The sequence below is a fragment of the Symphalangus syndactylus genome, chromosome 6 (assembly GCF_028878055.3).
Source record: "Symphalangus syndactylus isolate Jambi chromosome 6, NHGRI_mSymSyn1-v2.1_pri, whole genome shotgun sequence".
NCBI lineage: Eukaryota > Metazoa > Chordata > Mammalia > Primates > Hylobatidae > Symphalangus > Symphalangus syndactylus.
Genome location: NC_072428.2, coordinates 111,316,623 through 111,343,793, shown reverse-complemented (window position 1 = coordinate 111,343,793; position 27,171 = coordinate 111,316,623). Strand labels below are relative to the sequence as shown.

General features: G+C 36.7%; 1 protein-coding gene across 3 annotated transcripts in view; it reads left to right on the top strand.

The window, feature by feature from the left end:
• The first annotated feature begins 1,708 nt into the window (after positions 1-1,708).
• FAM3C (FAM3 metabolism regulating signaling molecule C) overlaps positions 1,709-27,171 on the top strand; it is a 48,166-nt gene continuing 22,703 nt past the window's right edge. Inside the window, exons 1-5 of one of the 3 annotated variants that reach the window (XM_055283807.2) lie at positions 1,709-1,998; positions 15,280-15,333; positions 19,290-19,394; positions 25,971-26,000; positions 26,712-26,835. In XM_055283807.2, the coding sequence (XP_055139782.1) occupies positions 15,321-15,333; positions 19,290-19,394; positions 25,971-26,000; positions 26,712-26,835 (272 nt within the window). In that variant the 5' untranslated portion in view covers positions 1,709-1,998; positions 15,280-15,320. Of the gene's footprint in view, positions 2,036-15,279; positions 15,334-17,974; positions 18,068-19,289; positions 19,395-25,970; positions 26,001-26,711; positions 26,836-27,171 lie in introns of those variants that run through there. The other 2 variants (XM_055283808.2, XM_055283809.2) reach the window with 2 other exon arrangements.

The window sequence follows — 27,171 nt, the reverse complement described above, 5'->3', positions numbered from 1 at the left end:
TTATCAGTAGCTATTATTATGTAATATACATTATCGATAGCTATTGTAATAGCAACATCTTTGGCTTATTCCTCCTGGACCTGTAAAGCTCTGTGGTTTTATTAAGCTTAATCATTAATCCTGATTACTTCTCCTGGCTCCCCTACCTCCTGCCAAGTAAAAGTAGGAAGTTATACTTACTCCTTTATAGGTGTAAGAACTGGCTGATTAACAGGAGTCCTAAAGAAGTGATTTACCAATGTTAAAAAAATTGAAACCCATATTAAGAAATATAATTTCTACTGTATCCAGGACATGGACACACAGACACTCATCCACACATGATACTGTACAAATGTTTCATGAAGAATACTTATCCTGAATTTATGCTTTAAACTGGTTTTTTTTTTTCTATTTTTCAGTGAATCAACAGCAACAAAATGTTGGTTGTGACCCACTGGTATTAATTTCATTACCTACCAAAGGGTTCTAAGCTATATCTTATGGTCAGTGGAGAATAGGCTACTAACACATTAGACTTTATGCACAGGAATTGTTTCAGGTGTGGTGCTATAAGAATATGTCACATGTGATTTCCAATCTGGTTGGCTTGGTTACAGAGCGGATTGCTCTTTCAGAAACACACCGTGACCTCCCTACTCAAGAGGCTTCATAAACTCTTTCAGTGAGACATAGCAGTCTAGGAGAGGCATGTGTACAGTAAGGGTTATGATTTTTTGGTACTATAATAAGCAAAGTGCCTTTTTGTTTATTTGGAGCTACATGAAGCTAGGCCGGAATTCCAGCTTCATAACTTACTATCTTGTATTTTTGAGCAAGATATTTAAACTCAGTTTTGGAGTCTTAGTTTTTTGATTTAAGTAATACACAAATAGCATAATATTGGCACATGGAAGACAAATGAGAATTCATTTCATGCTTTCTCCTCTGATCACGGATCACAAACTCCAGAATTCATAGTTATTATTAGTTTGTGTGTTTTATATTTTTGGAGGAAAGCTAAAATTTGGTAGAATATCAATTCTATATTAACACACTGTAGTCAAACCCTGTTTTTAAATGCAATTTAATTTCTGCAACCACTGATGATCCCAATATTCTATCAAATACTAGGTAATAGTTATTCATTATTTTAGAATATGGATCTGAATTATGAAATAATTTTGCATTCTAAGGTCTTATATACTAAGATTTGGATTAACTTCCCAATTATCAACACAATTGTAGGAAATGTCCTGAGAAAAAAACATTTCTAACTATTGTGTAGCTTATAATTTAAAAAATAAACGTGACTTGGAAAATGCAAGGACTACTTTTCTTCTTGGGTGGTGAATTAAAGGTGATCAGAATTCTAATGACGCTGGACAGTAAGATTTTCAGAATCAGTTTCCTAGGGTTCAAGAAGTCAAACGGCAAATAACCAAGGTCCTTGGTTGATCTGACCATCTCAGCTATCTCAAGATATGTAAGATGACTTAGCTGGCGCATCTCTAGGATGGGTGGGTCATTTAAAATGTTCTGCCCTTGAGGCTGGGATTTTGTGCGTGTAAATGGTGGGGAGAAGGCGGTGACACATTTTTCTCCCTCCCGCAGTGCCACCCGGCGCAGGGCCGCCGCCGCGGCGGCAGCTCCCACGTGGCAAGTTGAGATTGTGCAGCGCCTGGCCGGGGGCGGCGGGCGGGACCGCAGACCCCTCCCTCCGCTCTCCGGCCCTTCCCTCTGGCCGGCCCGGGCTCCCGCTTGGTCCTCCACCGCCAGGGGGCGGGCGCGGCTTCCCGGCGGCGGGGGCCCATTGGTCGCGGCGGGGAAGCGTGGGAGGAGGCCCAGCGGCGAGCTGGCTTTCTCCTGGCCACTTGCGGGGGTGAGGGGCAGCCGGAGGAGTCCGAGAGAAAGCCGAGGCGCGAGCTGGAGGCGGCGGCTCCCGTCGGCCTCCGGCAGGACTGAGCGCTGGGAGGCCGGAAGGCGGGCGCGCACGGCGGAGAGGCGGGCGGGAGGCCGGTGAGACGGCTGGGAGGCAGACGGAGCCGGGGCTCAGGTTCGGGGAGGGATGGAGGAGGCCGGGGGGGCCGGACGCCCACCTACGTCCTCAGCCACCGCGCACTCTGCGGTCACCGGCCGGGGGCGGGCCCCGGGCCCGGCCGCGTTGTCACGGCGTGTCCGGACGTTGGAGAGGGCGCAGGCGGGACCGGGGTCCCGGAGAGCCGCTGGCCGGAGTTCCCGGCCGCCGCCCCGGTGAGGGCATCCCCGGGCTCCGCGGAGACGGGGCGGCGTCTGCACCTGGCGCTGGCACTCGGCGCCCCAACCTGGGGCGAGCACCTGGGTCGCGTCTTCCCCAGGTTGGCGGTGGCTCACGCCCCTGCAGCGTGTAGGCTGAGAGCTCTGAGAGGTGGGGACGGAGTTGGGTGTTGCATTTCAACTCCATAGGGGGCCGTTTTGACTCACTTGTGAAGTTTTAGTGTCGCCTATACTAGAGGTACTTTTGGTTTTTTACAACCTATCCAGCCCTTTGATGTTCGGTGTCTTTTCTTTTTCTTCCCATTTGTTTGCTACTGCCCTCACCGCTCGGGACCACGGATGATGATTAGTGGCCCTAGATCTGAATATGTGAGTGACGGATTGGCAATTTGAGATTGAGAGCTCCAGCTGTTTTACTTGTGGGAGGAGCGGTTTCCATCATCCTCTACCTTTTTTTTTTTTTAAGAAAAAATATTATTGCCTGTAATACAGAACTGCTATCTAACTGATAGGACTTTTCCTTTGTTTCTTTTTGGCCAACATGGTGAAACCTCGTCTCTACTAAAAAAATACAAAAATTAGCCAGGTGTATGTATCTCTATATATATATATGTATGTATCCATATATATATATATATATGTATGTATCCATATATATATATATATGTATGTATCCATATATATGTATGTATCCATATATATGTATGTATCTATATATATATGTATCCATATATATATGTATGTATCCATATATATATGGATCCATATATATGTATGTATCCATATATATATGGATTCATATATATGTATGTATCCATATATATATGGATTCATATATATGTATGTATCCATATATATGTATGTATCCATATATATGTATGTATCCATATATATATGTATGTATCCATATATATATGGATACAATGACATAAATATTAGATTGCTTACTGTGTACTAGGCACTACCAAATGGTTTCATGTGCTCATTTATTCTCACAATAGCTCAGTGAATAAGTCCTTTTATCTTTCCCAGTTTTACAGATGAAAATATGAACTCCCAGAGAGTAAAAGTCGATGCTGATAGCAGAGGCCCAGACCCCTTGGACTTGTGGCCAATTTGCAGTTACATTTTCTTAAGTCTTGGGAAACGTTGCTATTATTCATACAGTATCTTACAGAGTACCAGCAGATCTCTATTGAATTTAGAAAATAAAAGTTAATCACTTACTGAAAGCCATTTAACAAGAAATTGACAGAGTCAGCAAATCAGCATCCGGTTTTGGTCACTTCATCGACCTGTACCTCTTTCTAGAGGCCACTAGTAGTCTCTTGTGTTTCTTGGCTGTTTAGCAATTAAGTCACAAGGTTTTCAATTTTATACAGGTGTTAGAAGCTTTGTTTCGCAGATTCTTGTAATGTTTTCTCAACTCAATAAAGACTAGCATTTCTTCATAGGAAGAAATAAGAGTTGGAGCCAATAAAAGGAGTTCAGTCCAGCGGTTCTCAACCTGAGGACCTCTCTGAATTACCAATGGGAACTTCGTAAGAGGGACACAGGAGAGATTCTTCTAAATCCTCATTGTAAGGGGCTTATGTTTCAAAACGGAGTAAAAATAAGACACTACTGGCTTAAAGTGATTTTAAAAATAAACTTAATGGATGTTTTATTACAATTACAAAGTTTTAATATGGATTGCTGCCTTAAGCATTGTCAACTAATCTTTCATAATTTATGAAGATACATTAAAAAGGAAAAGGAAATTGGAAAAGAGAGCCAAAAGGCTAAGAGGCTATGGAATGGCAAAAAGTAATGTTCCCTGTGGCGGTATCATAAGACTCATGTATTTTTCACCATATATTTTAGGTTTTAAATGATTCATTTCATTTTTCAAAAATTTTTATACTCTTAAAAATATTGGAATGCCTACCATGTGCCAGTAATTGTAGATATCATGGATACTATGAATAAGACAGCCTGGGCACTCACAAAGCTACTTTATTTTCTCTAAGGCAGGGAGTCTTTTTTTTTTTTTTAATGCCCATTTCTTGAAAGGGCAAGACCCAAATAGCAAAAGATTTTTGTGTTAGCTCTGAGCTAGATTTTTGTGAGACCTTGGTATAATAGCAAAAGTTTGTCTTGAATTTAGTCCAGAAGCATCTTTGTTCTTGGGATCAGATGATCAGGATTTGAAGCATTGATTCTGTATTTAGTTATTTCAAGAGTGGCACTGACTAAATTACTTAATATCATGCAGTACTTTATTAATCTGATTGAGTAGACTGAACCAGGTAATTTCCCAAAATCTTTAAACTTTTAAAAGGTTTTGTACTTTCTTTTAATGCAATTCTTTGAGACACAATCAGCTGACTTCCTCTCAGAGGAGGAAATTAAGTGCAATACCCCTAAGTCTCTCCAGTGTAGCCATTAATATTCTTTCTTTTTCTTCTTCATTGGCCTGCTCCATTTGATTGAAACTATTCTTATATTTCCCTTATTTTTAATCTAATTTTGAGAATCTGCTATTCATGATTTTTCTAACTTCAGTGAGTTTTTTTTTTCCAATTTTCTTTTTTAAATTAAATTCCTGTAACAGAATTTTTCATTTTATTTTTAAATTATTTACAAAGACAGGGTACTGTTCTGCAGACTGGAGTGCAGTGGTGTGATCATAACTCACTGTAGCCTTGAACTCCACCTTAGCCTGTGGAGTAGCTAGGTTTACAGGCATGCGCCACCACACGCGACGAATTTTATAATTTTTTTTCTTAAAAGACGAGATCTTATATTTTGCACAGGCTGGCCAAATCTGCCCTCAAGCGATCCTTCCACGGCAGCCTCCCAAAGCTCTGGGATTACAGACATGAGTCCCTATGCCTAGCCAGATTTTCCATTTTAAAGCGTGGCATTTAGCACGTTCACAATGTTATGAACCGTCACGTTTCTAAAAACATTTTCATCACCCCAAAAGGAAACCCCACGTTCATTAAGCAGTTGTTGTTCATTCCCTTCTCCCTGCCAATCCTTGGCAACCGCTGATCTGCTTTCTGCCCCTATAAATTTATCTATTCTGGATTTTCCTAAAAATCGAATAATTCAATATGTGTTCTTTTGTGTCTGGCTTGTTTCACTTAGCATGTTTTAGAGGTTCGTCCTCTAAATCAGCAGGTATCAGTACTTCATTACTTTTTATGGGTGAGTAATATTCCATTCTGTATTCCATTCATATACACCATATTACATATATATATCATTTCATTGATACGTACAGCATTTTGTTTATTCGTTTGTTAAATTTTTGTGTGCTATTCAGAAAGTTATATGAACATCTCTAAATTGATTTTCGTCATAATCTCTACAAGGCTTGCTAAGGTAGTGTTATGGTGTCAGGTGTGCTACCTAACATACCATTCATTACCTGCAGTTCAGTGATTATTAAATGAGTTTTGAAGGACACAAGGTCAACAAAAATGGATTTTTAAGTTGGTTCAGTTGATACGTGGTGTGGTTTGGTTCTGCGTCCCCACTCAAATCTCATCTCAAATTGTAATCCCTGTGTGTCGAGGGAGGGAAGTGATTGCATCATGAGGGCGGCTTCCCTTATGTTGTTCTCGTGATAGTGAGTTCTTACGAGATCTGATGGTTTTACAAATAGAAGTTTTTCCTGCGCTCTCGCTCTTCTCTCTCCTGCTGCCTTGTGAAAAAGGTGTTTGGCTTCCCCTTAGCCTTCCTCCATGATTGTAAATTTCCTGAGACCTCCCCAGCCATGTGGAACTGTGAGTCAGTTAAACTTCTTTCCTTTATTAATTACCCAGTCTCGGGTATTTCTTTATAGCAGTGCAAAAACAGACTAATACAATACGTTTTCACAAAATTTTACAATAGAAGCATGTTTAGAGTTTATTTGAACAAACAATTCATGAATTGAGCAGCTCCAAACCAGATCTGGGAGTTCCACCAGGGGAATCCAGGAGGGAGGCTTTTATAGGAGGGTCACGGATGTAAAGCAAAGAAAATATTTGATTGGCTACAGTTATACAGTTGTTTTATTTGGTCTGTCATGTTGGAAAGTCCCCTAGATGTGTAATTAGAAGTTTGTTGGATGTTTCTGATTGATTAAGCTTAAGTTCTCTTTTTCTTTAGCATAGGCATTTATAAGAAGTAACTTCAAATTTTGCTTATGTTTGCAAATCAAGTAAGATTGATGTCACTTATGAGGTCTAATTGGTTTTGTCTGCTCAGGGATTCTTCAGGCCTGGTTTCCGTTTTAATTTACTTCAGCAGTGCTAATTCTCATTCAGTTTTTGTGGTACAAATGGTGTGCCAATACTGCATTTCATCCAGGACCCTTGGGCGATGGAACCATTCTGTTTCTCCATTTTTTCATTTGGAGGGTGTGACTGATGGAATTATGCCTACCCTGGTGCACTTAAATTCTGCAGACTACTTCAAAACAGCATAAGTACAGTGGATACCTAAGGGAATTCTTAAACATGTAGAACAGGAACCTATAACTTCTCATCTAGTACAATGTGAGATAGTTACATGAGATGAAGATAGCAGTTCTGCTGTATGTAAATGTGTACCTTTATCTAATCTCATTTTAGCAGTTTATGAGTGGGACACTTCATTACCCCATTTATGTTCAACCTCTAATAGTTAATATATTTCACTTTATTGTTGTCATTGTTTCTAAGAATAGCTATTTCTTTCTGTCCATCCATTCATTCATCTATCTATCTCTCCCTGGATGGTGTACTGTAGGATTAAGGTAGCTTAGATCACAAATGTTTAAACAATTGTAGAACTCAGAGCAGGCAAAACTGAATGTCATTTTGTAGAGTTCTGTCTTATTTTCTGTTTTGGGTATGTTTGTGGTCTTGGTTGCAGAAATCCAATCACCATTTCATTTCGTTAAGTGGATTATAACTTTTTAAGCAAAATTCTGCTTTGGTAGATAAGAAAAACTGCAAGAAAACGTTTGAATAATATTAAATCTAGTACTCTGGTTTAACCACTGCAAAGAGGAGTTCTTTATTATTTATTCCTCACCACATTTTCTCCAGATTTATCTGTTGCCCACCAAAACTGAAGACCTGTTCTGGAGGCAGGTTGACTGTTCCAGAAAGAATGAAAAATCTTGTCATGTGAATTTTACTTTTGAACTTTTTTGGTTTAGATCTGCCTTACCTTCCCCTCCCCCCCACAGCCTTCCCTGTGTGTTTGGATTGGTGTGCTGTAGATCTGAAGCTCTCAGATCTGAGCACGAATGACAGTCATCTGGGGAGCTTGTTAAACATACAAGAGTTTTAATTCCACTCCTAGGGATCCTGATTCTCCAGGTCTGCAGTTGGCTCAGGAGTTTGCATTTTAAAAAACACACTAGTAATTCTGGTGTGCATGCTATAGGTAACCCTGTAGTAAGAGGTTCAAAGAACATATGATGTTTCATTGAATCTGTGATGCCGTAGATGGTAAGGGTCAGAATCTGGTAGCTTTCAGCTGCATGACTCCTAAGCCCTAATTTCTAATCTTGTGGCTAATTTGTTAGTCCTACAAAGGCAGTCTAGTCCCCAGAGGCAAGAAGGAGGTTTGTTTTGGGAAAGGGCTGTTACCATCTTTGTTTAAAACTGTAAATTAAGTTCCTCCCAAAGTTATGGCCTATGCCCAGGAATGAACAAGGGCAACTTGGAGGTTAGAAGCAAGATGGAGTTGGTTAGGTCAGATCTTTTTCACTATTTCAGTTATAATTTTGCAGTGGTGGTTTCACTGCTAAGAAATAAAAATGTGGTTGTAAGCCTTATCCTGAGTTTAGTTAAAATGAGGGAAGCTAAATGCAAAATGAGTTTAGTTAAAATAAATAAGATATTAAGTGCCTGGCAACCAGAGGTTCCTCTTATTATCTTAACAGGTTATTATGAAGCATAGTGGATATGAGATTTTAAAAAATTATAAAGCAACAGTTCTTCAGATCTTTTACCATGTAAATTATTTGATTGCAATGAGGAGTTTATATAAGGTATCCTTAGTTGACATCTATTTGTAATGAAAATTGTACTGATGACTTTGTTTTAAAATGCAACTTAGGTGTATATGGGGGTGTAATAGACTCCAGTTTGGCCCCATATTAATTTCATCCTACTCATTTCCAGTCATTTAGATGTTGCTGGCTCAGTTCAGAAGTCTGATTTCTATCCTCCTTGTATTTCAGTGGTTTCTGTTTTGTAATTATAGTCCACTGAAATAGTAAGGTGTGGCATAATCATTTGATGTCTACCTTTTTTTTTTTTTGCCACTTTCCTGTTAGAGTCCACAGCCTTCATTAATGCCAGCTAGGTGATTATACACATATATACCAGCCACGTAGCGTCTTGTACTGAGTAGTGGTAGGATGTAGTGGCAATATTTGGGGTAAACACCAAATCTGTGTCAGTGTAAACCTGAACTTCGGCTGCCAACTCAGAAATGCTGTAGTGGCATATTGGGTACTGAATGAGGGCGTATCTGTAGGTTAGAACAAATCTTTCCCCATTAATGAGAATTCAGTGAAGAGCAACCCCACCTGCTTAAGGTGCTTCCTTCAGTAGTATTAGCTTGGAAAACAAAATATCTTTGTTAGGAAAAAGTTGCCTACCCATGTTATATTCGGGTATAGAGGAGCAGAAGAACACATCCATTTAGTTTTTAGCTCCTTGAAGTGTTTTTGAAGACATAGTTAAATACTTGTTGATCCACTAAATACCAGATTTCTGAAAAGGAAAGAATAACTGTAGGTCTTTTTAGCTAATTCACATTGATTGAAGGGGTTGTACTATGAATTCTTAACATTGAGATGAATCATATTGGAATACTTATGTTCTCAGGATGTAGTGTGTATGGTCTGTCAGGCTTGGCTGCCTCTCCCTACACTAAGTCTTTGGGTAAAAGTTGGCCTAGATGGGGCACTTTCATGATTTAGCTGAACACTTTTGCTAACCTGTTTTTAAGTGGAGGGAGAAGCAGGTATTATATTTTACCAATTTCATTCTTAGAAGAATGGAGTTTTATCTAAATTGCTGTAGATAGAAGTTTTCTGAAGTGTTTTTCCCCATTCACTGTCAGGAGCGCCAAATGAAAAGCAAGGTAGAGCAGTTTATGGTGGATTGTGGAGGAAAGCTAAACTTGCCTAGTATAATCCCAATTTGCTTCATATCTGGCATTGGTTAACATTCTAGGGGAAATTTAAAAACACTTTTTGGCTCATTTGTGCTTTTCCATAGTATACTTCTAATTCTATTTCTGTTTCTTAGCCACGTTTAGATATTCTCTTTTAAGTGTAATTTCAATATGATGCTACTTAAGAAAATAAGAAAAGCCAGATGATGTTGATTCAGAAAACTGTCAAAAATGCAGGCATAGATCATCTATATTCTTTTCCCAAGATTTTCAATAGAACATTAAACATTTATTTTAAAACACTTATTGGTTCACTTGACCCATTGTTTATAAGTTTTTGGTCTATTGCTTTATGGGGGGGCACTGCAGAAGGAGTGGATACATTTACATCATAATCATTGGTGATCTTTTGAAAAACTGGTCATTCTTAGTATTATAGAATTCATATGGATCACCTTTCCCCGCACCCCCAATTTTGTTTTTGTTCCTTTTTTTCCCTTTTCAAAATGTGAGTTTAGCTTGATTCTTTAAAAATCTGGGATACTTTTCTAGTTGCTGGTAATCATGTAAAAATCTCCCTTTATTCGTGATCAAGTCATACCCACCTCCAAATCTGTATAACAGCAGCGTGTGAGTGTGTGTGTGTTAAAATGGTGGTTTCTTTTAAGAGTGTATCTTCTAGGATTTGGTATCCTGCTAGTATTAAATACTTTCTCAAGTTAGTAACTAGATTTTTCTTTCAAGCCTTTAGTGTTAAAAACACCAAATTTTGTTAAATTTACAATATTTCTAACACAATGATAGCAGCTCAGATATCCTACTCAGTTTTTAAATGTTAATATTTTTTCAAATGAATTCAGTCATCTTATTCCTTTCCATTTTGTTATTTCAAAAATGTAGCCAGCTTTGCAAAGATGTGTGTATACTTGCATTCAGGGGAGACAGGGTACTTGACAGCAGTCTGTATGTGCAATAGTAATAACCTGTTATTAAAGACAAGGTTTTTTAAAGCTAAATATTCGGAATTTTAGAAGTTTGTTAAGCATTAGATGCATGTTTACTTCACTCTTTTTTTAAGCCTATCACAAAAATAATCCCATATAAACACCCACATAAAGGAAATAGAAATGTAAGTTTTTTCCCAAGAACATAATTTTTATAGTTACTGAAGTGTAATATAGTGAGATTAATTTTTATTGGTTTCTTTACATTTCCTGGGATTGGTTTGGAAACATAACAGCATCTAGATTTGTTTCCACCTTTGCTATAGATGGATAGCTTCATCTACAGGAAGGGAAGGACTTTATTCTTCCTTTTGAAGAGGATCCATTCTGTTGTTTCTCATGGAATTATGCTTCTTTCTGTGGAGAGCAGATTATGAAAATGTTTGATGAACACGTATGGAGCACATAAATTAGGATTGTTTCATCTGTCCTACATCTGTAGTAGTACTTCTAAGAGGACCTGTCGAAGCCATGTGGAAGTTGTATGTCCTGCACGTAGCCCAGCAAAAAAAGTTGGACTGTTAGAGCCTGGTTGGGAAAGATGTTTATTCCTTTATTTTTAAATTTTATATTTTTATTTCTTTTTATTAGGGGTTGACAAAGTACAACCCCTAGGCCTATATGGCCCACAAGCCAAAACTGGTTTTCACATTTTTAAGTGGTTTGAAAAAAAAATCAAAAGAAGAATAATTTTGTGACACATGAACAGTTTGTGAAATGTAAATTTCAGTGTCCATAAAGAAAGCTTTATTAGAATATAATTAGACCCATTCGTTCACATGTTGGCTATGGTTGCTTTCTAGCTACAACTGCAGAGTGGCGTAATTGCAATGGAGATTGTATGGTCCATAAAGCCTAAAAATATTTACCATCTGGCCCTTTTACAGAAAAAGTTTGCCAACGGTTGCCCTGTTTTACTCACATAAAAGTAGTTATTTATAGCAAACACGGTATTTTTTAAAAAATACTATGCTTTTGTTTGTAAATGCAACATCAGAGTAACCTACCCTAGTGACTCTGAGTTGTAGCATTCTTTTGATTTTAGTATTATCTCATTTTTCTCTTTTACTTTAAATGCTCTGGGGATAAAAATTTAATTTTTTACATTCTGTTCTTGAGGGGGTCTGTGTTAGTCTGAGTTCTATAGAAAAACAGAGCCAATTATATATATGTTTGTGTGTGTGTGTGTGTGTGTGTGTATGTATGTATACATACAGCTCTAGATATATAGACATATATTCCTTATAATGCATATGGAGATAGCTTCATTTATATATAGGTATATGATTTATATGTGCGTGTTTGTGTGTGTATATGTATGTTTATTATAAGGGATTGGCTCATGAGGTTATGAATGCTGAGAAGTCCAAGATCTGACAAGTTGGCAAGCTCTGACAGTCCAGGAGAATGAATGGTATAGTCTGGTCTGAGTCTGAAGGCGTTGTCTCAGTTTAAAGATAGGCAAAGAAGGCGAATTCTCCCTTACTTATTAGAATCCCTTATTATTAGAATCATGGGAACTTTCTAAGTTGGTTCGGTTAAAATTGTCATTTGTCCAGCACTGAGTTGAAGTAGGATTGAATTGAATGATAGTTTCTCTATTTGTAGAGGATAACTTGTAGTATTTTCCTCTGGTTTAATTAAGTGCTGTTTGTTAATATTAAGTAGGTACGTCAAAGGGTGTATTTGTACGTTTAATTTTCTTGTATCATTTCTATTTCAAGGAGGGGTTCCAATGCACAAGCTTAGTCATTTTGGCATACTGTTAAATTGCTGGAGTGGGTAGTTTGCAGCAATTCCCAAAGCAGTTTGCAAAAGCCAAGTTGATTGGCATGACATTTTATCAACAAGCCTCTTATATTAGAGTGTGTCAGTGAACAGCTGGAGTGAAAAGGAAGTGGATTTGTTTGTAGCGTGAGCTTCTTACTTACCCTTCATGTGACCCTAGAGAAATCCCCTGATCTCATATATGCTGCTGTTTTAATACCCCCAGCAACTAGACGCTGGTGGAAAGATTACATAAAATAAGGATGTGTGTGAATTGCACTGACATAAGTATGTATTCATACTTGGTTTATGTTAACTGGCAAGAAATCCCCCTCCTGGTAAATAATTTTTTTCATGACAATTTTATCAATATAGAATGATGTTTCTGTGGTTTATGTGATTTAGTCCACTTCCCAAGGAAATAATGGAAGTATCACTTGACCTTCGATTTTACTCTGTTGTTCTTGAAGTTAATTGATTCTAGAACAATGACTCCTTATTCACATAGTAGCTTGATTTCTACCAGAGTAATAAAACTTGACTAAATTAGATCAGAGTAGATAGTGGGGCCAAAGGAATGTTTAAATTGTAAACCATGTAAAGAAGTTTAGTACATCCCATCTGAGGCCCTAGTTCAGGCGCTCTTTCCAGCTGCAGTGTTTCATTGCCCAGCGACATCGTGGTGGCTGTCCTTGCTGTTGAATCTCAGGTGATTATGAACCTTACATATTAGCAACTGGATTTGGTTCAGTGACATATATTTATCAAAAACACTAAAACAAATTTTGGCCTATGTAACACATTTTGGAGCAAATGTATAAATGTACTATCTAAGTTGAGTTTTGGGTTTTTTTTTCCATCCTAAAAATATCCTTCTATGACTCATTTTCTGGTTTTGGTAAGTGGCTCTAATATCTGTATTTCTACCTTTTAATGAACATACTTATATATAAGCCCTTTCACCTGTTGCTTCTAGGTTTAGAGTTCTGAATCTCTAGCAAAGGCCTTTTTCTCCCTTTACTATTGTGCTCCTTTTCTCTGGACCTGTTCAATCCTTGTTTAATTGTTGATGGTTTTCAGCCTGAAGTTGCCATTAAGTTTTTGCTTCCCTCCCCTATATAAGATAATTGTATGTAAATATTTTCTTTGCTTTTACGTGCTCCCTCTAAGAAGACAAATAGGAATGATTTAGAATTAGCACATTATCATCATACATAGATGCTCCTGGATTTGCTCCCAAGTATATTCAATACTCCTATGCTGATTTAGATTCTTGAATCATTAATTTGCTTCTTAAGGAAATTAATTGAGGCATGTTATGGTTGAGATTTAATTTGATGAGATTTTAATTTAGAAATTTTACTAAATGTGAGTTCTCTGAGACTTTTTAATGGAAAACAGTTGTATTCAGCTAGACAATCATCATTGCTTATACTGTGGTCTTAGGGATAAGTTTAGAAACAGGCTTGTTGGGAGATACAAACAGGTGGCAGGTACATGCAGCAGCCACTGCAAGGTGTGGTCTGAGTAGGCCATGGAAACAGTGAAATAGAACATCAAGTACCTGGTGCGTAACTGCTTGTTACACTTTCAAAGAAATTTTCCTAGGTCACGCTCAGATAAGAGTGAAGTTATTTTGGAATATTAGCTAGCAGGAAAAGCATGTATGTGTTGTGAAAGCTGAGTTCAATTTTGCCAGAAGCCAACAGAGGATTTATAACCAGTTGGGGTTTTCATTTAAAAAGCGGAGGTTTTTTTCTGCTTTTATGTGATGGTTTGTGGATACTTCAGTATCTTGTTTCCTTTTAGTATTTTCCTAGCCTGTGGCTAAGTAGTTGAAATAGATATATAACATTGACTTTTTCTATTACGTGGAAGCTGTTCAGATAATCAACAAAGGAAATCAATAACACACAACTCAGTTTAAGTGTCGTTTTTTTCTTTAGGATATGTTGTGCAGAAGAAAGAGAGCTAGCCTAAGAGCATTGGACTTTCGGGAGCTGTCCAGACTCCCCCACCCCCCAGAACCCCCTTAAGCCCAGCTGCCTAGTCCAGTGAATAAAAAAAGTGCATGTCTCACTTCTTTTCAGTGTCCTTCAGGGATGTGCCATTATTATTATTTTCTTGACACATTCTGTGAATTACTAGATCAGGCAACAATATTGAAACATAAATATCAAAATACAATCTAAAATAGAGAGATATGTACTACTGGCAAATGTGATTCATCCATCAAAATTTCCTTTTGAATTCCATTCCTTTACAATAGGTTGAGTTGACTGTGGAAGCTCTCCAGCTAAACTTGAATGTGGCTTTCTTATTAAACTTACTTATTTTTTCATTTTCTTTTCAAAGTGTCACCTATTTTGAGTTATTTCTTAGGATGAAAACACCCATGCACATACAGATTTTTTCCCAGCATCTGTTTCTTGTTGATCTTACAGTAATATCAGAGAATAGTTAATCCATTTGATGTATTAACATTACTCTGTCAGTCATGATAATTGCTGGGATATTTAAAATTGCAATTCTGTACTTCTTAACGTATTATTTTACAAACTTAAATCGAAAAACATGAAGAGGTCCCTGGTATTGAAATCGGAGGCCCTTGCTGTAAATGCTTATGGTAGTGGCACTTGAATTATGTCATATCAAAAATGAAGTGGCATCATGTACTGGAGTGAGCCAGCTGACCTCAATTCTTGCCCCATGTCTACAAATAATTTGTTCCACAACTAGATAAGCAGCTTAACCTCTTTGGACATCATCTGCAAACTGAAGGTTTGGAGCTAAATATCAAAAGTTTCTTATAGATGCATAATCCATGAGAATAAGAAGGCATTCTCTTCTATTCACAAGCTTGATAACACACTTTTACTCTTTGGTCATTCAGTTGGAGAGCTGAGGACACAGCAGGATAAGACAGACCCTCCTTGAGGTCTTATGGTCCAGTGGAAGACAGGCCCAGTGATGAGATTTTTTTTTTTTTAATGCCAATGTTGGCATAATACTTAGAAATGTCATAAAATTTACTAGTTTATATGCCCCATTTCAAACTCAATCTAAGGAGGAATGTTTGTTCTAGAACTAATGATACTTGCTTTTTGTTTTGATTTTTTAGGAGCATATTAATGAAAAGCACCATAGACTGAAAAACCAAACATGAGGGTAGCAGGTAAGACACTTAATTTAGTAGAAGTAGTTGTACTTTTTGTGTAACCTGTTTGTTAAAAAATGGCTAAAGGAGAGGTTAAATAATCTTTCTCTATATTGAGAAAGTTAAACTGAAATAAACTAAATTATTCAGCCCTTTATTTTTAGGTAGTTGGCAAATCACAAATTGGACATTTAGTCAGTATTACATAAGTTTTTTTTTTTTTGTTCAGGTCTTTTGTTGAAATTACACGTTGAGCTTCTTAAATCTGAAAATCTGAAATGCTCCAAAATCTAAAACTTTATGAGCAGCAACACATGATGCTCAAAGGAAATGCTCATTTGAGTATTTAGGGTTTTAGATTTTCAGATTTAGGAAGTTCAACTGGTAAGTATGATGCAAATATTCTAAAATCTGAAAAAAGAAATCTGAAGACTGTATATAATGCCCATATAAAGAATGGTTTGACAACCTAGGGAGGCTGATTTTTGTTTTTGCTGTGTTCTAGCTTCTTGAGAAAAATGAGTTGTAAGGTTTTAAAGTTTAAATGTCTTATATGTATGCACTTAAGATGTGTGTGAAGGATTGGATAAAATACATGTTTTTGCTCAGTATTTGTTTAAGTTTAATCTGCAAAAGTGAGGTTATGTATAAGAACTTTAATCTGTTTATTAAGCAGCATATTGAGAAAATTGAAAAACACCATTAGATGTTCATAATATTAAGGTAGTTATATTTAAATATTCTAAAAAGACACGTTTATAAATAACTGGAGGGGCTGATGACCTCTTGCTGTGTAGTAAAAATAAGTCTGTTTTTCTCCACCCTTCCCATCAACCAAAGCCCTAGAAGAAATGCATTCTTTACATGGAAATTTCTACTAAGCGTGTGCCCAACATAGGCAACTTGTAATTTCTCAAAATCAAGATAATTAGTCTTTTTCTTAATTGTCATCTCACCAGCAAACCAATTATTTTCCTAAGGGAGCATCTCTTAGAAATGCCTAAAGTCAAGCTGGGTGAACAAACCAGTCTTCATACTGTGGTCATAATTGTATAGAATCAGGCGCAATTGATTAAACATCATGATTATTAAACAAAGATAACTGAGGGCTGTTACAAATGCTTTTCTAGAAACTTGAAAAACTGAATCTTGTGAAATTACAAAGCATTTTTTAAAAAAGTAACGGTACAATTGTTCAAGAAAAATATTCTCAGAAACGAAGAGCTTGTTTGTGGTTTAAATAAATGTGTTGCAGTGTCTTTTTATGTTGCGTGTGTGTGTGTGTGTGTGTGTGTGTGTGTGTGAATGTACTTTGAGTACAGCAGGACTTACTATTTATGATGTCATGTCTCCAGATGATTTTTAAAGTACATTATTTAAGCATGGCAATTTGAAATAAAGTAAGTTTCTCTTTCTCACATAATTTTAAATTCATGTTATTTGAAATCAACTTTGTCATTTAGTCCATTTCTCTGGTTCTGACAATTCCCAGGTTAATTGATGAGTAATTATTCACTGAGTGCTTATTTTGTGTTTGGCACTGTTCCTAGTATAGGTCTTGAGGGAACTGCCTTGAATGAATGAATAAGGACAATTAGCTATTAATTTATTGCTTTTAACTAATTAATCTCTTCTAATTTTTTTTAAAAAATCTGATTGCTTTGAAATATCCTCATAGCCATTCTTCTTACAGTGAGGCATAAATTCTGAAGTTTGTACTTTTTGGCTTGTGAAAAACTGGAACACACTGAGATTAGTGCAGTCTGTGACTAGGAGGAAGAGGGAATCTGACGGAAAGCTAAGAATGGGAATTGTGGTTGGTTTGTTAGGCCCCATCAAGTCCAGAATGGGATGCTGGTTCTGGACTCAGGCCAGCTTTGGGGGCTATCTCTGTAACAGAAGCTGCAGAACTCTAACCCCATGGAGACTCTGCTAGTTTCTCCACCTCTAACTTTTGTCTGCCTTAGAGCTTTTCTTTCCTCCTAGTTCCTCTGATGGTTCAGTGTAAGTGAATTGGTATTGGTTTAAGACTCAGTGTTGCCGCTGACTAGTTATGTGACCTTAGGCAAATGATGTAAAATTTTAGTCCTGTTTTCTTTATTTGTAAAAGGAAAATAATGCCTTGCAAAGCTATGCAAATAAGATTATACTTATAAAGCATTTAGTTCTACAGAAGACACTAAGTAAACGGTATATGTGAGTGTCTATTATATATATATATATATAAAATGTTTGTATATAGCTTTTTTAAAACTTTTAGGCTCAAGGGTACATGTACAGGTTTGTTATCTAGGTAAAATAAATTGAGTGTCACAGGGGCTTGGTGTACAGATTATTTCATCATCCAGGTAGTCAGCCTAGTACCTGATAGTTAGTGTTTTGATCCTCATCCTCTTGCCACCCTCCACCCTCAAGTAGGCCCCAGAGTCTGTTTTTCCCTTCTTTATGTTTATATGTTCCCTTCTCAGTGTTTAGCTTTTGCTTATGAATGAGAACATGCACTATTTGGTTTTCTGTTCCTGTGTTAGTTTGCTTAGTGTAATGGCCTCCAGCTTCATCCATGCTGCTGTATATAGCTTTTTTTAAATGTAGGCTTACATTTAGCTTGGTATAGAATTTAGAATGTTCGTGCTATCGTCTTGATATTTTAATTTTTCAGTTTTGAACAATGAAGTTTTCATGTGACTGTTTTATGGGACAAGGAAAAGTTATCTCTGGTTGCATGTGCCTATGATTGCTAGAAAATAAGATGGTAAGACTATCATGTGACATGTAATTTTCGAGCTCTTGGTCTTAGTCTTAAATGATCAAGAAGGACTATGCCACCTGTTACCATTTACCTGCTTAGCAAACAGTTGTTGATAGTATTACTGTATACAGTGCACTCTGCTAGATCCCTGGGGAGAAGAGTTCAAAGCTTAACAGAATTTTGCTCTCTTATGCACTAAAAATGTAGGCAACTTGTAAGTTGCTCTTGAAAATAGGAAGCAGATTTTAGAGGGGACAAGGTAGGAAATGGAAAAGGGAGGCAGGGATTGATTAGTATTATAGTTAGACTTCCTCATTGCTCTTTCATTTCTACATTAATAATGTTTCTTTCAGATTTTTTAAGACTTTATTATTTTTAGAGCAGTTTTAGGTTCACAGCTAATTTGAGAGGAAGATGCAGAGATTTTCTACATACTGCCTGCCCTGCTCCCCACATAGTCATCAGTAGAGTATTTCTACATAGAAGTGAGTAGGCTGTGAGAAGCAGTAGCTTTCTGAGCATCATCAGTTCATTGAAGAGTCTGCCCACTTGGAGCTTTCCATGTAACTGTGTTATGAAGCATATGTGATAGGTACCAAATTATATCCTGTAGGAATGGAGAAGGCCTGTCTTAAGGTACTAAGGTATTAAGTATGAAGGGGGAGGCTTTGTTGATTGCCACACCAGGAGGGCTTATGTAGCTCCAGGAGATATGTTGGTTAGTGACAGGACAATAAATCTGTAACATGTCACTCGAGAATTCCTCGCTTAGCATGTCCTCAGGATGCTAAGGACATTGTGGCCTTAGCATCCCCAGAAGGTCCACTGTTTTTGAAAAATCCTATATAGTATTGCTCCTTTTATTTTTGAAGTATAAGTAAGGAATCTGCCATTCAACAAACTTGGTGGTGGTGTTCCATTAGTCATGACACTTTTTTGTTGTCAGCAAGTAATAGGTAATTTTTTTGCATATAAAACTAGGCAGATGGTTCAAGCAGTCCTTTGTCTGGATAGCTAGATAATCTGAGAATTCTTTGATCAGGAAAATTCTTTATCTTGATGAATTGTTTGTATAATTTTTGTGTATCTCATGTAAAATTAAAATCTAATAGATGCAACGTAGAAATTTATTAATCCTAAAAAATTTATATACATTTTTCATAGAAATGCAAAATGAAAGTTCTGTGGGCTTACAAAGTTATGCTGAAATACTTCTGCCTTTTAGGTGCTGCAAAGTTGGTGGTAGCTGTGGCAGTGTTTTTACTGACATTTTATGTTATTTCTCAAGTATTTGAAATAAAAATGGATGCAAGTTTAGGAAATCTATTTGGTAAGTTTTATTTTTTTCCTTTCTTAAATCTTATTTTTGATGTGGCCTAGTTTTATCAGTTATCAGCACTGAGTCACTCAGTGCTAGAAAAGGAAATGTAATTATTATATATCCATAAATGTGATTTGTTAGAATATTTTACAGTATGTAATAAGATATCTTGGAATTAATTTAGTATAAAACATGAATCTTCTTTCTATTCAACATTTTGAACATATGTAATGAGTCTATTTTATACATTTTTAGGGGCATTAATCATGGCATTCCAAGTGCACATTCTAAAACATCAAATACCTCCAGGCTTAAATTGTTTTCCGGCTGCTAGAAAACTTGAAGCCAAATCTAGCCCTGAGTTAACCATGTGATTAGGAGTCACAGTAATGCATTTTAGATACCAGCCATAGAAATCCATCTTGCAGCTGGCTGTGGTGGCTTGCACCTGTAATTCCAGCTACTCGGGAGGCTGAGGTGGGAGGATCACTGGAGCCCAGGAGTTCCAGGCTGCAGTGAGTTGTGATCATGTCACACTGCACTCCAGCCTGGGTGACAGAGTAAAACCTCATCTCTTGAAAAAAAAGAAAGAAATCCATGGTGCTTTCTTACCCTTATTTTCCCTGTGTGGCGTTTTTCTTCTAACCCACTAATTTAATGTTGCCATACTGTAAATGTACCATTATAAGGTACCTTAACCCAGTTTTCTAACAGAATCCTTACATTCATAAAATAACATTTGAAATGTTTTCATATGAACCAGTTATACATAGTGCTATTATAGATGATTGTATATGAATATCTTATTGAATCTCAAATAATTGCTAAGTATGCATTTCTTTTCTATAAATATACCATTATAAGACTGAATAATAGAATTTAATTTTGACATATTAAAGTGGAAAACAATTATTTAACCAAGGTGCTATATGAGATCATAGTCATGTGTCACCTAATGATGGGCATACATTCTGAAAAATGCGTCATTAGGTGATTTTTGTCATTGTGAGAACATCATAGAGTGTACTTACACAAATCTAGATGGTATAGCCTACCACACACCTCGGCTACATTGTATAGCCTGTTCCTCCTAGGCTACAAACCTGTACAGCATGTTACTGTACTGAATTCTGCAGGCAGTTGAACACAGTGGTAAGTATTTATGTATCTAAACTTGGGAAGGTTAACAGAAAAACATAGTACTATAATCTGATGGCACTACCACTCTATATATGGTCTGTCGTTGACTGAAACGTCATTAGGCAGCACCTAACTATAATTCTGGATCTCTTCTGGAAATTGTTTTTGTTTTTGTACACTTTTATTATTGAAGCTAGAGAAACGATGAGATTCTTCATAGATCCTTGTACTTACATTGAGTAAGCTATGACTAAATTGTTGTTTATAATATTAAATAATTAAGCATAAAAAGTGATAACTATAAACCCTAGAAACCATATTTTGATCTAGTAGGCAGAAGTCAAATGAAAGACCTGAGATCTCTGGGCTACTGAGTTTTGCTTCCATAAATTCATGTTTGAAAAGAAAAATCCCCAAGACTTAATTCAGTTTCCGTATTAGGTTCTCATGCTGCTGTGAAGAAATTTGCCAGACTGGGTAATTTATAAAAGAAAGAGGTTTAATTGTCTGACAGTTCTGCAGGGCTGAGGAGGCCTCAGGAAACTTACAATCATGGCAGAAGGGTACCAAACATGTTATTCTTGGTGGCAGAAAGGAGAAGTGCAGAGTGAAGCGAGGGGAAGTCCCTTATAAAACCATCAGCTCTTGTGAGAGCTCACTATCATAAGAACAGCATGGAGGTAATTGCCCCCAGGATTCAATTACTTCCCACCAGGTCCCTCCCATGACACATAGGGATTATGGGACTACATTTCAAGATGAGATTTGGTGGGGACACAGCCAAACCATATCACTCCCTTTCACATTTAATCTCAGGACTATTATTCCAGTGTTTCTCAAACTTTAATGCCAAAAGAATCTCCAGAGAATCTTGGTAAATGCAGATTTCTGAGTTAGTGTCTGGAGTGGGGCCTGAGATTCTGCATTTTTGACAGCTCCAAGGTACTGTTGAGATCCCTGTCCATGGACTGCATACTGGGTATCAAGGCTTTGGACAATTCTGATATGTAGACTTCAGTTTTGGCATAAACCGTTTCAGGTGACTTTTCTTACAGTGACTACATGAAAGTACTTTATTGTACGGGTTGAACATCCCTAATCAGAAAATTCAAAATCTGAAATGCTCCAAAATCTGAAACTTTTTGAACATCGACATGATGCTCAAAAGAAAATGCTCTTTGGAGCATTTTTAGATTTCAGATTTTCGGATTAGAGATGCTCAACTGGTAAGTATAATGCAAATATTCTAAAATCTGAAAAAATCCCACATCCAAAATACTTCTGGTCCTAAGCATTTTGAATAAGGGATACTTAACCTCTATTGCACTGAATTCTGCCTTTTGTACTCCCAGGTAATTTCAGTTCACTGATCTTGTTTCTGCCTGCTAGAGCCCCCTTCTTCATCAGTGATCCCTCAGTTAAACTGTAGCCATTTTCCATCAGACCTTCCTTTACAAGTTTTCGTCTTTTCTAGTAACGGAATCCTCCCTTTCAGCCATTTCTCTTGATAAACTGGTTATGTTCCTCCTAAACTTGTTTGTTTTTCAGCACACATCCTAAAATGAAGTCTCCAGGTTCCAGCATAAAAGTAGTTACTGCAAAGTATAGTGAGATTTTGCTTTACTTGTTCTGGTCTGTGTACTGTGACTCAAAAGCAAGTTGCACATATTTTTCTTTTTTAAAGTAATAGGCTTTCACTTGTCTATAGGCCTTGGGTGAAAGTTGAGTGAAGGACAAATGAATGCGAAGAGACTAAACCAGCAGGGAAAGGAGGATGTTTGGGAGAAGGGAGGCAGTGGGACCATTGGAACAAGTAGAAGTTACATGGGAAAAGACCCACTGTTTTTAGAAAGAAGACTGAAGAGAAGGCTGGGTGAAGCTACAGTGTGGTATAGTCACTGCACATGCAGCTGATGGTTCCTCTCCAGTGATACCAGTCATGTCTGTCCTCATCCTTTGTCCCCCATCTTTGCCCTAGTTTGGATCTTCATCTCTAGTCTGTACAGTTTTTATGAACATCATAGTGATGTTCCTTTCTTTTCTCATCTCTGATATCTGCCTATCTCACCACTTTCAGAGCCATTTTCTTAAAACTCAACAATCTTTAGTATTTCCAGTTACTAGAGGATAAAGTACAAACTCCTTACTTAGGGTGGCATCCAGATCCCCCAGCCTGCCTTTCTCAGCTGTTCTTCACCCCTCCTTCCTGCATGGGTCACACTCTTATGCCAGTCTGCACACAGTCTGCAGCTTCAAATCCCCTCCTGTCCTTTCAACCCTGACCTTTGCTCGTCCTGGTTCCTCACCCTGCACATCTTTCTCATTTTTTAGAACTTTGCCTACATTCCCCTTCTTTGGAAGAAATTGTGTTTGAACCTCCCTCTTTAAGAATGTATTGCTTCTTTTTCTGAACATTTGTTCTGATTGCATAGTACTTATATTTCAATTTGGCACTGATTTTAATCTGCTTTGCATTATATAATTTTTTTTTCTTTTTTCCCTCTTTTTCCTGTGTCTGTCTCCCTTCACCCAAGAGTGAGTCTTAAAGGCGATATTTTGGTGCTTCACCCAGCATCTAGCACTGGGTGCTGCAATTAGTAAATGCTGATTGAGTGAAAACAAATGTAGGTAACAGAGAATTAGGATTTCTACATGGAAAGGAAGAATATTTCCAAAGTGGGATTCACATAAAGCTGTATAGTTGGAATATCACTGGTAGTCAGCTATGAACAAACGTTGAGCTCCTTTATTCTCCTACTTTTTATTTCTTGATTTTTCCTGATGTTAAGAACCTGCAAAGTGTTTTTGTGTACATTTTAGCTATTTGATTTAGACATTATTAGGGTAGATGGTTATTTTGATGTCAAAACTGAAGTATAGTACTTTGTGACCTTACTGGTTGCCAATCTATTGAATTGGCCAAAATTTAATTGTGTGGTTTTATTTTAATTCTTATTTCAGACTACCTTAACGAAGATGGATATATGGTTATCTTTGTCATTTGTTTAGCATCTTAGTATATGAAAAGTTAACATATTTAATCCAGTAGGAGGATTCTTGCTATAATCACTATCTTAAGGACCCATAAGATTAAATACAGTTCTTTTTGTGATTAGTTTTCCATTTTTTAAAATTGACAGTTTCTATAAATTATGTAGATTTATATTTATTATATAGTATTATTTTAGAAAAATAAAACACATTTCTAGAAAGGAAGAATGAAAATTTTGCCTACAATTAGTAGTTGAAATTACCAATGTCGATTATGAATTTTTAAAAACAATTGTTTATAAAACTTTATTTTGAGATAATTGTATTATTTTTTACAAATCCATTTGAATATACAGAGAGATGGTGCATACTTTTACTCAGTTTCTCCCATTCGTAATATCTTACCAAACTGTAATACACTGTCACAATCAGGACATCAACATGGATACAATTCACCAATCTTATTCAGCATTGTGGCTTAATGTAGTGTTTATTTTCAGTATGAATACTTAGCTAGTAAATGAACTGAACACAGTCCAAATTATTTTTGTCTATATTGCTGCAATAAGTACTTAATGTTCTTTTTTTTTTTTCTCTTTTTTTTTGAGACGGAGTCTTGCTGTGTTGCCCAGGCTGGAGTGCAATGGCGCGATCTTGGCTCACTGCAAGCTCCACCTCCGGGGTTCACGCCATTCTCCTGCCTCAGCCTCCTGGGTAGCTGGAACTACAGGTGCCCACCACCACGCCCGGCTAATTTTTTTTTTTTGTATTTGTAGTACAGATGGGGTTTCACAGTGTTAGCCAGGATGGTCTCGATCTCCTGACCTCATGATCCACCCGCCTCAGCCTCTCAAAGTGCTGGGATTACAGGCATGAGCCACTGCGCCTGGCCATAAGTACTTAATGTTCTATTGAATTTATTTATTTTTACCTTTTCAGATTTAAACTATTGATATATAGTATATACATAAATTACTTGAGACATTATTAAAAACTAAAGTGCAAAATAGTTCTGATTCATTAGCCCGACTTACTGAAGGACATTCATTGATGAAATGCAATAACAAATGTTTATTACTGTTCTTTGAATTGAAATGTATATGCAGAAAGAAATTAAGCATTGAAGCTATCAGTGTAGTTTCAGGGAAAAATAGTTGTAGGAGAGGAGGGATTTTGGTGTTTGTACGTTGTACCTGTATTCTATACTTGGACAGCTGTTTATGAAAATTAATGTACCTGTTTGGCCACCAGGTGCTAATGTTTTCTGAATTGTAGACTTAGTACAGGGCTCTTGATTTTGATGTGTATTGGATAAAAATGAGCTTTCTTCTGGAAAGAAAAGTCTTTCACAGGAGTTTCTTCACCTTAAAGCATCTACTCCCCTTACTCTTACGCAAATTAAATGGAGGTGATGTTATTTACTTAAAATCCTGATGATTAAAAAACTGATTCTCCCAAAATTATATCCCAGTAAAGTGTTGATAAGGTTTGTTTTCTGCTATGTTCTGGGCATTAAGCTTTTTCAGTGTTATTATATTACCTTCGTGGCTTTAATGGTGCATAATATTCTACTGAGTGTTCTATTGAGTTGATGAGCTTTTATTTACTTGGTCATTTTCCTCTTTTTAAACATTTCAGTACAATCTTTTAACTTTCAGCTTACCAGTTTGAGTATTGGACCTACAGGAAGTTCACAATTATCTAAAATAGTACAGAACTAAAAACTGTGTGACTATTTATAGCAAGACAGCTGGTTAACATTTATCACACTGCATACTTATTAGTCAAATCAGGAAATGGCTGTCCACAATACTCTGATGATCTGAGTTATAATCTCCTGGGCTGGGATCAGATGTTAGTGCTTTTAAAAAGCCCTAACTATAATTATGATAGACGGTCAGGTTGAGAACTACTACATTCAAATTAAGATTTGACCTCATGGATTCCTTGAACTGATAAATTATAAATCTTTTAGTAATGACCTTCCTCATCCCCCTCCCTGGCCCTCACAATCTCCTAACCTCACCACCAAGATAGATTCATGTATATTCTCTGGGGCTTTCTTTGCATATCTGTACAACACCATACAGCAGCAACAACTTTTTAACACCATCATATTCACCAAATTTATATTTATAAACATTGAAAGGTAAGTTTGTAGAGTAACTTCCTGATTGAATTTTAAATATGTAGTAACTAAAATTCAAAACAAAATGGTAAGGGAAAAATGAAATGTTTTCTCAGTAGTAAAAGGCTATCCTCCACAATTATTTAATAGTTTATAATGAATGTACAGTGTGAAGTTACTTTCTCACTTTTTCTTAAGTGATATTCATGTTTTATTGTATACTGAATCATTATTTGAACACTTATTTTTGTGGACCTAAATATATTTTAAAAGTGGATACTTGCCAATAGACTCATTCCTTCTAACAAAAGTAATTTTTTTTTCAGCAAGATCAGCATTGGACACAGCTGCACGTTGTAAGTATTTCATCTCAATATTTTATGTATGATTTATTCTGCCTTATCTTAGGCATATAAGAGCTTATATTCAAAGTGTCAGTAGTTCAGTATGAGGAAAAACTGATATAGAAATTGCTTTTTAAAGCTATAAAAGGATGCTATTTGATTGGACAGCCCAAATATTTTTGGTAATTATTCATGATGGATATTTTGGTTTTAGCTCCATTATTATAAGTACAGAAATTGGTGTGAGAAGGAGTTAAGAGGAGAATTCCTAGTTAGAACAATACTGTACATGGGCATGTAGTCAATGGAACATTAGGCCTTTTTTAATTATCCTGGAGGTGATAATTTTTTGTGCATATATGGACTAGAAGTGCAAAGTAACATTCAGAACCTCCCACATCCTGAAATTTAAAAATAAACTCATAGTTAGATAAACTATATTTACCCTAATGAAGATCATATTACTTGACCCATTTATGTCCATTATTAGTTTGTTTCCTAGGAAGTTCTGGTGTCTTTTGTGGTTTTTTTTGTTGCTGTTTTTTTTTTTTTAATTTTTTGAGGTTCTTTGAAACCCTCAGGGGAAAAAATTAGCTTGTATTTTAAGACATGTGTATCTTGATGTTTTACTTAATGCCCTTTGTGGTTTGAGATTTGAAATAAAGTGAGGTAAAGTCTATTAACTTGTTTTCTAAAAAAGACATCATGTTTTCTCCCCCAAAGCCACAAAGCCTCCCAGATATAAGTGTGGGATCTCAAAAGCTTGCCCTGAGAAGCATTTTGCTTTTAAAATGGCAAGTGGAGCAGCCAACGTGGTGGGACCCAAAATCTGCCTGGAAGATAATGTGTAAGTCTTTGTTGACTTGAGACGATAAGGTGTGCTATTAAATTGCAGCCAATTGAACCTGAGTTTAATGGATATTTTGAAAATGTGTTTGGCATACTTTATTAATGGAAAGTGATTTCCATTTTTGTTATGCAGTTTTTTTTCTCATGAATTCAAGGGGCCTTAAAGTTCTTAAATTTTATATTAGAGAGTGACTAAGAATATAACATTTATTCGGCATTATAGAGATAAGAGATTTCCTCTGAGTGAATTCTGTAGATCTGCACTGTCCCATTTACTAGCAACAGAACACATGTGACTATTTAATTTTGATCCTTAAATATTAGGAAGAAAGTT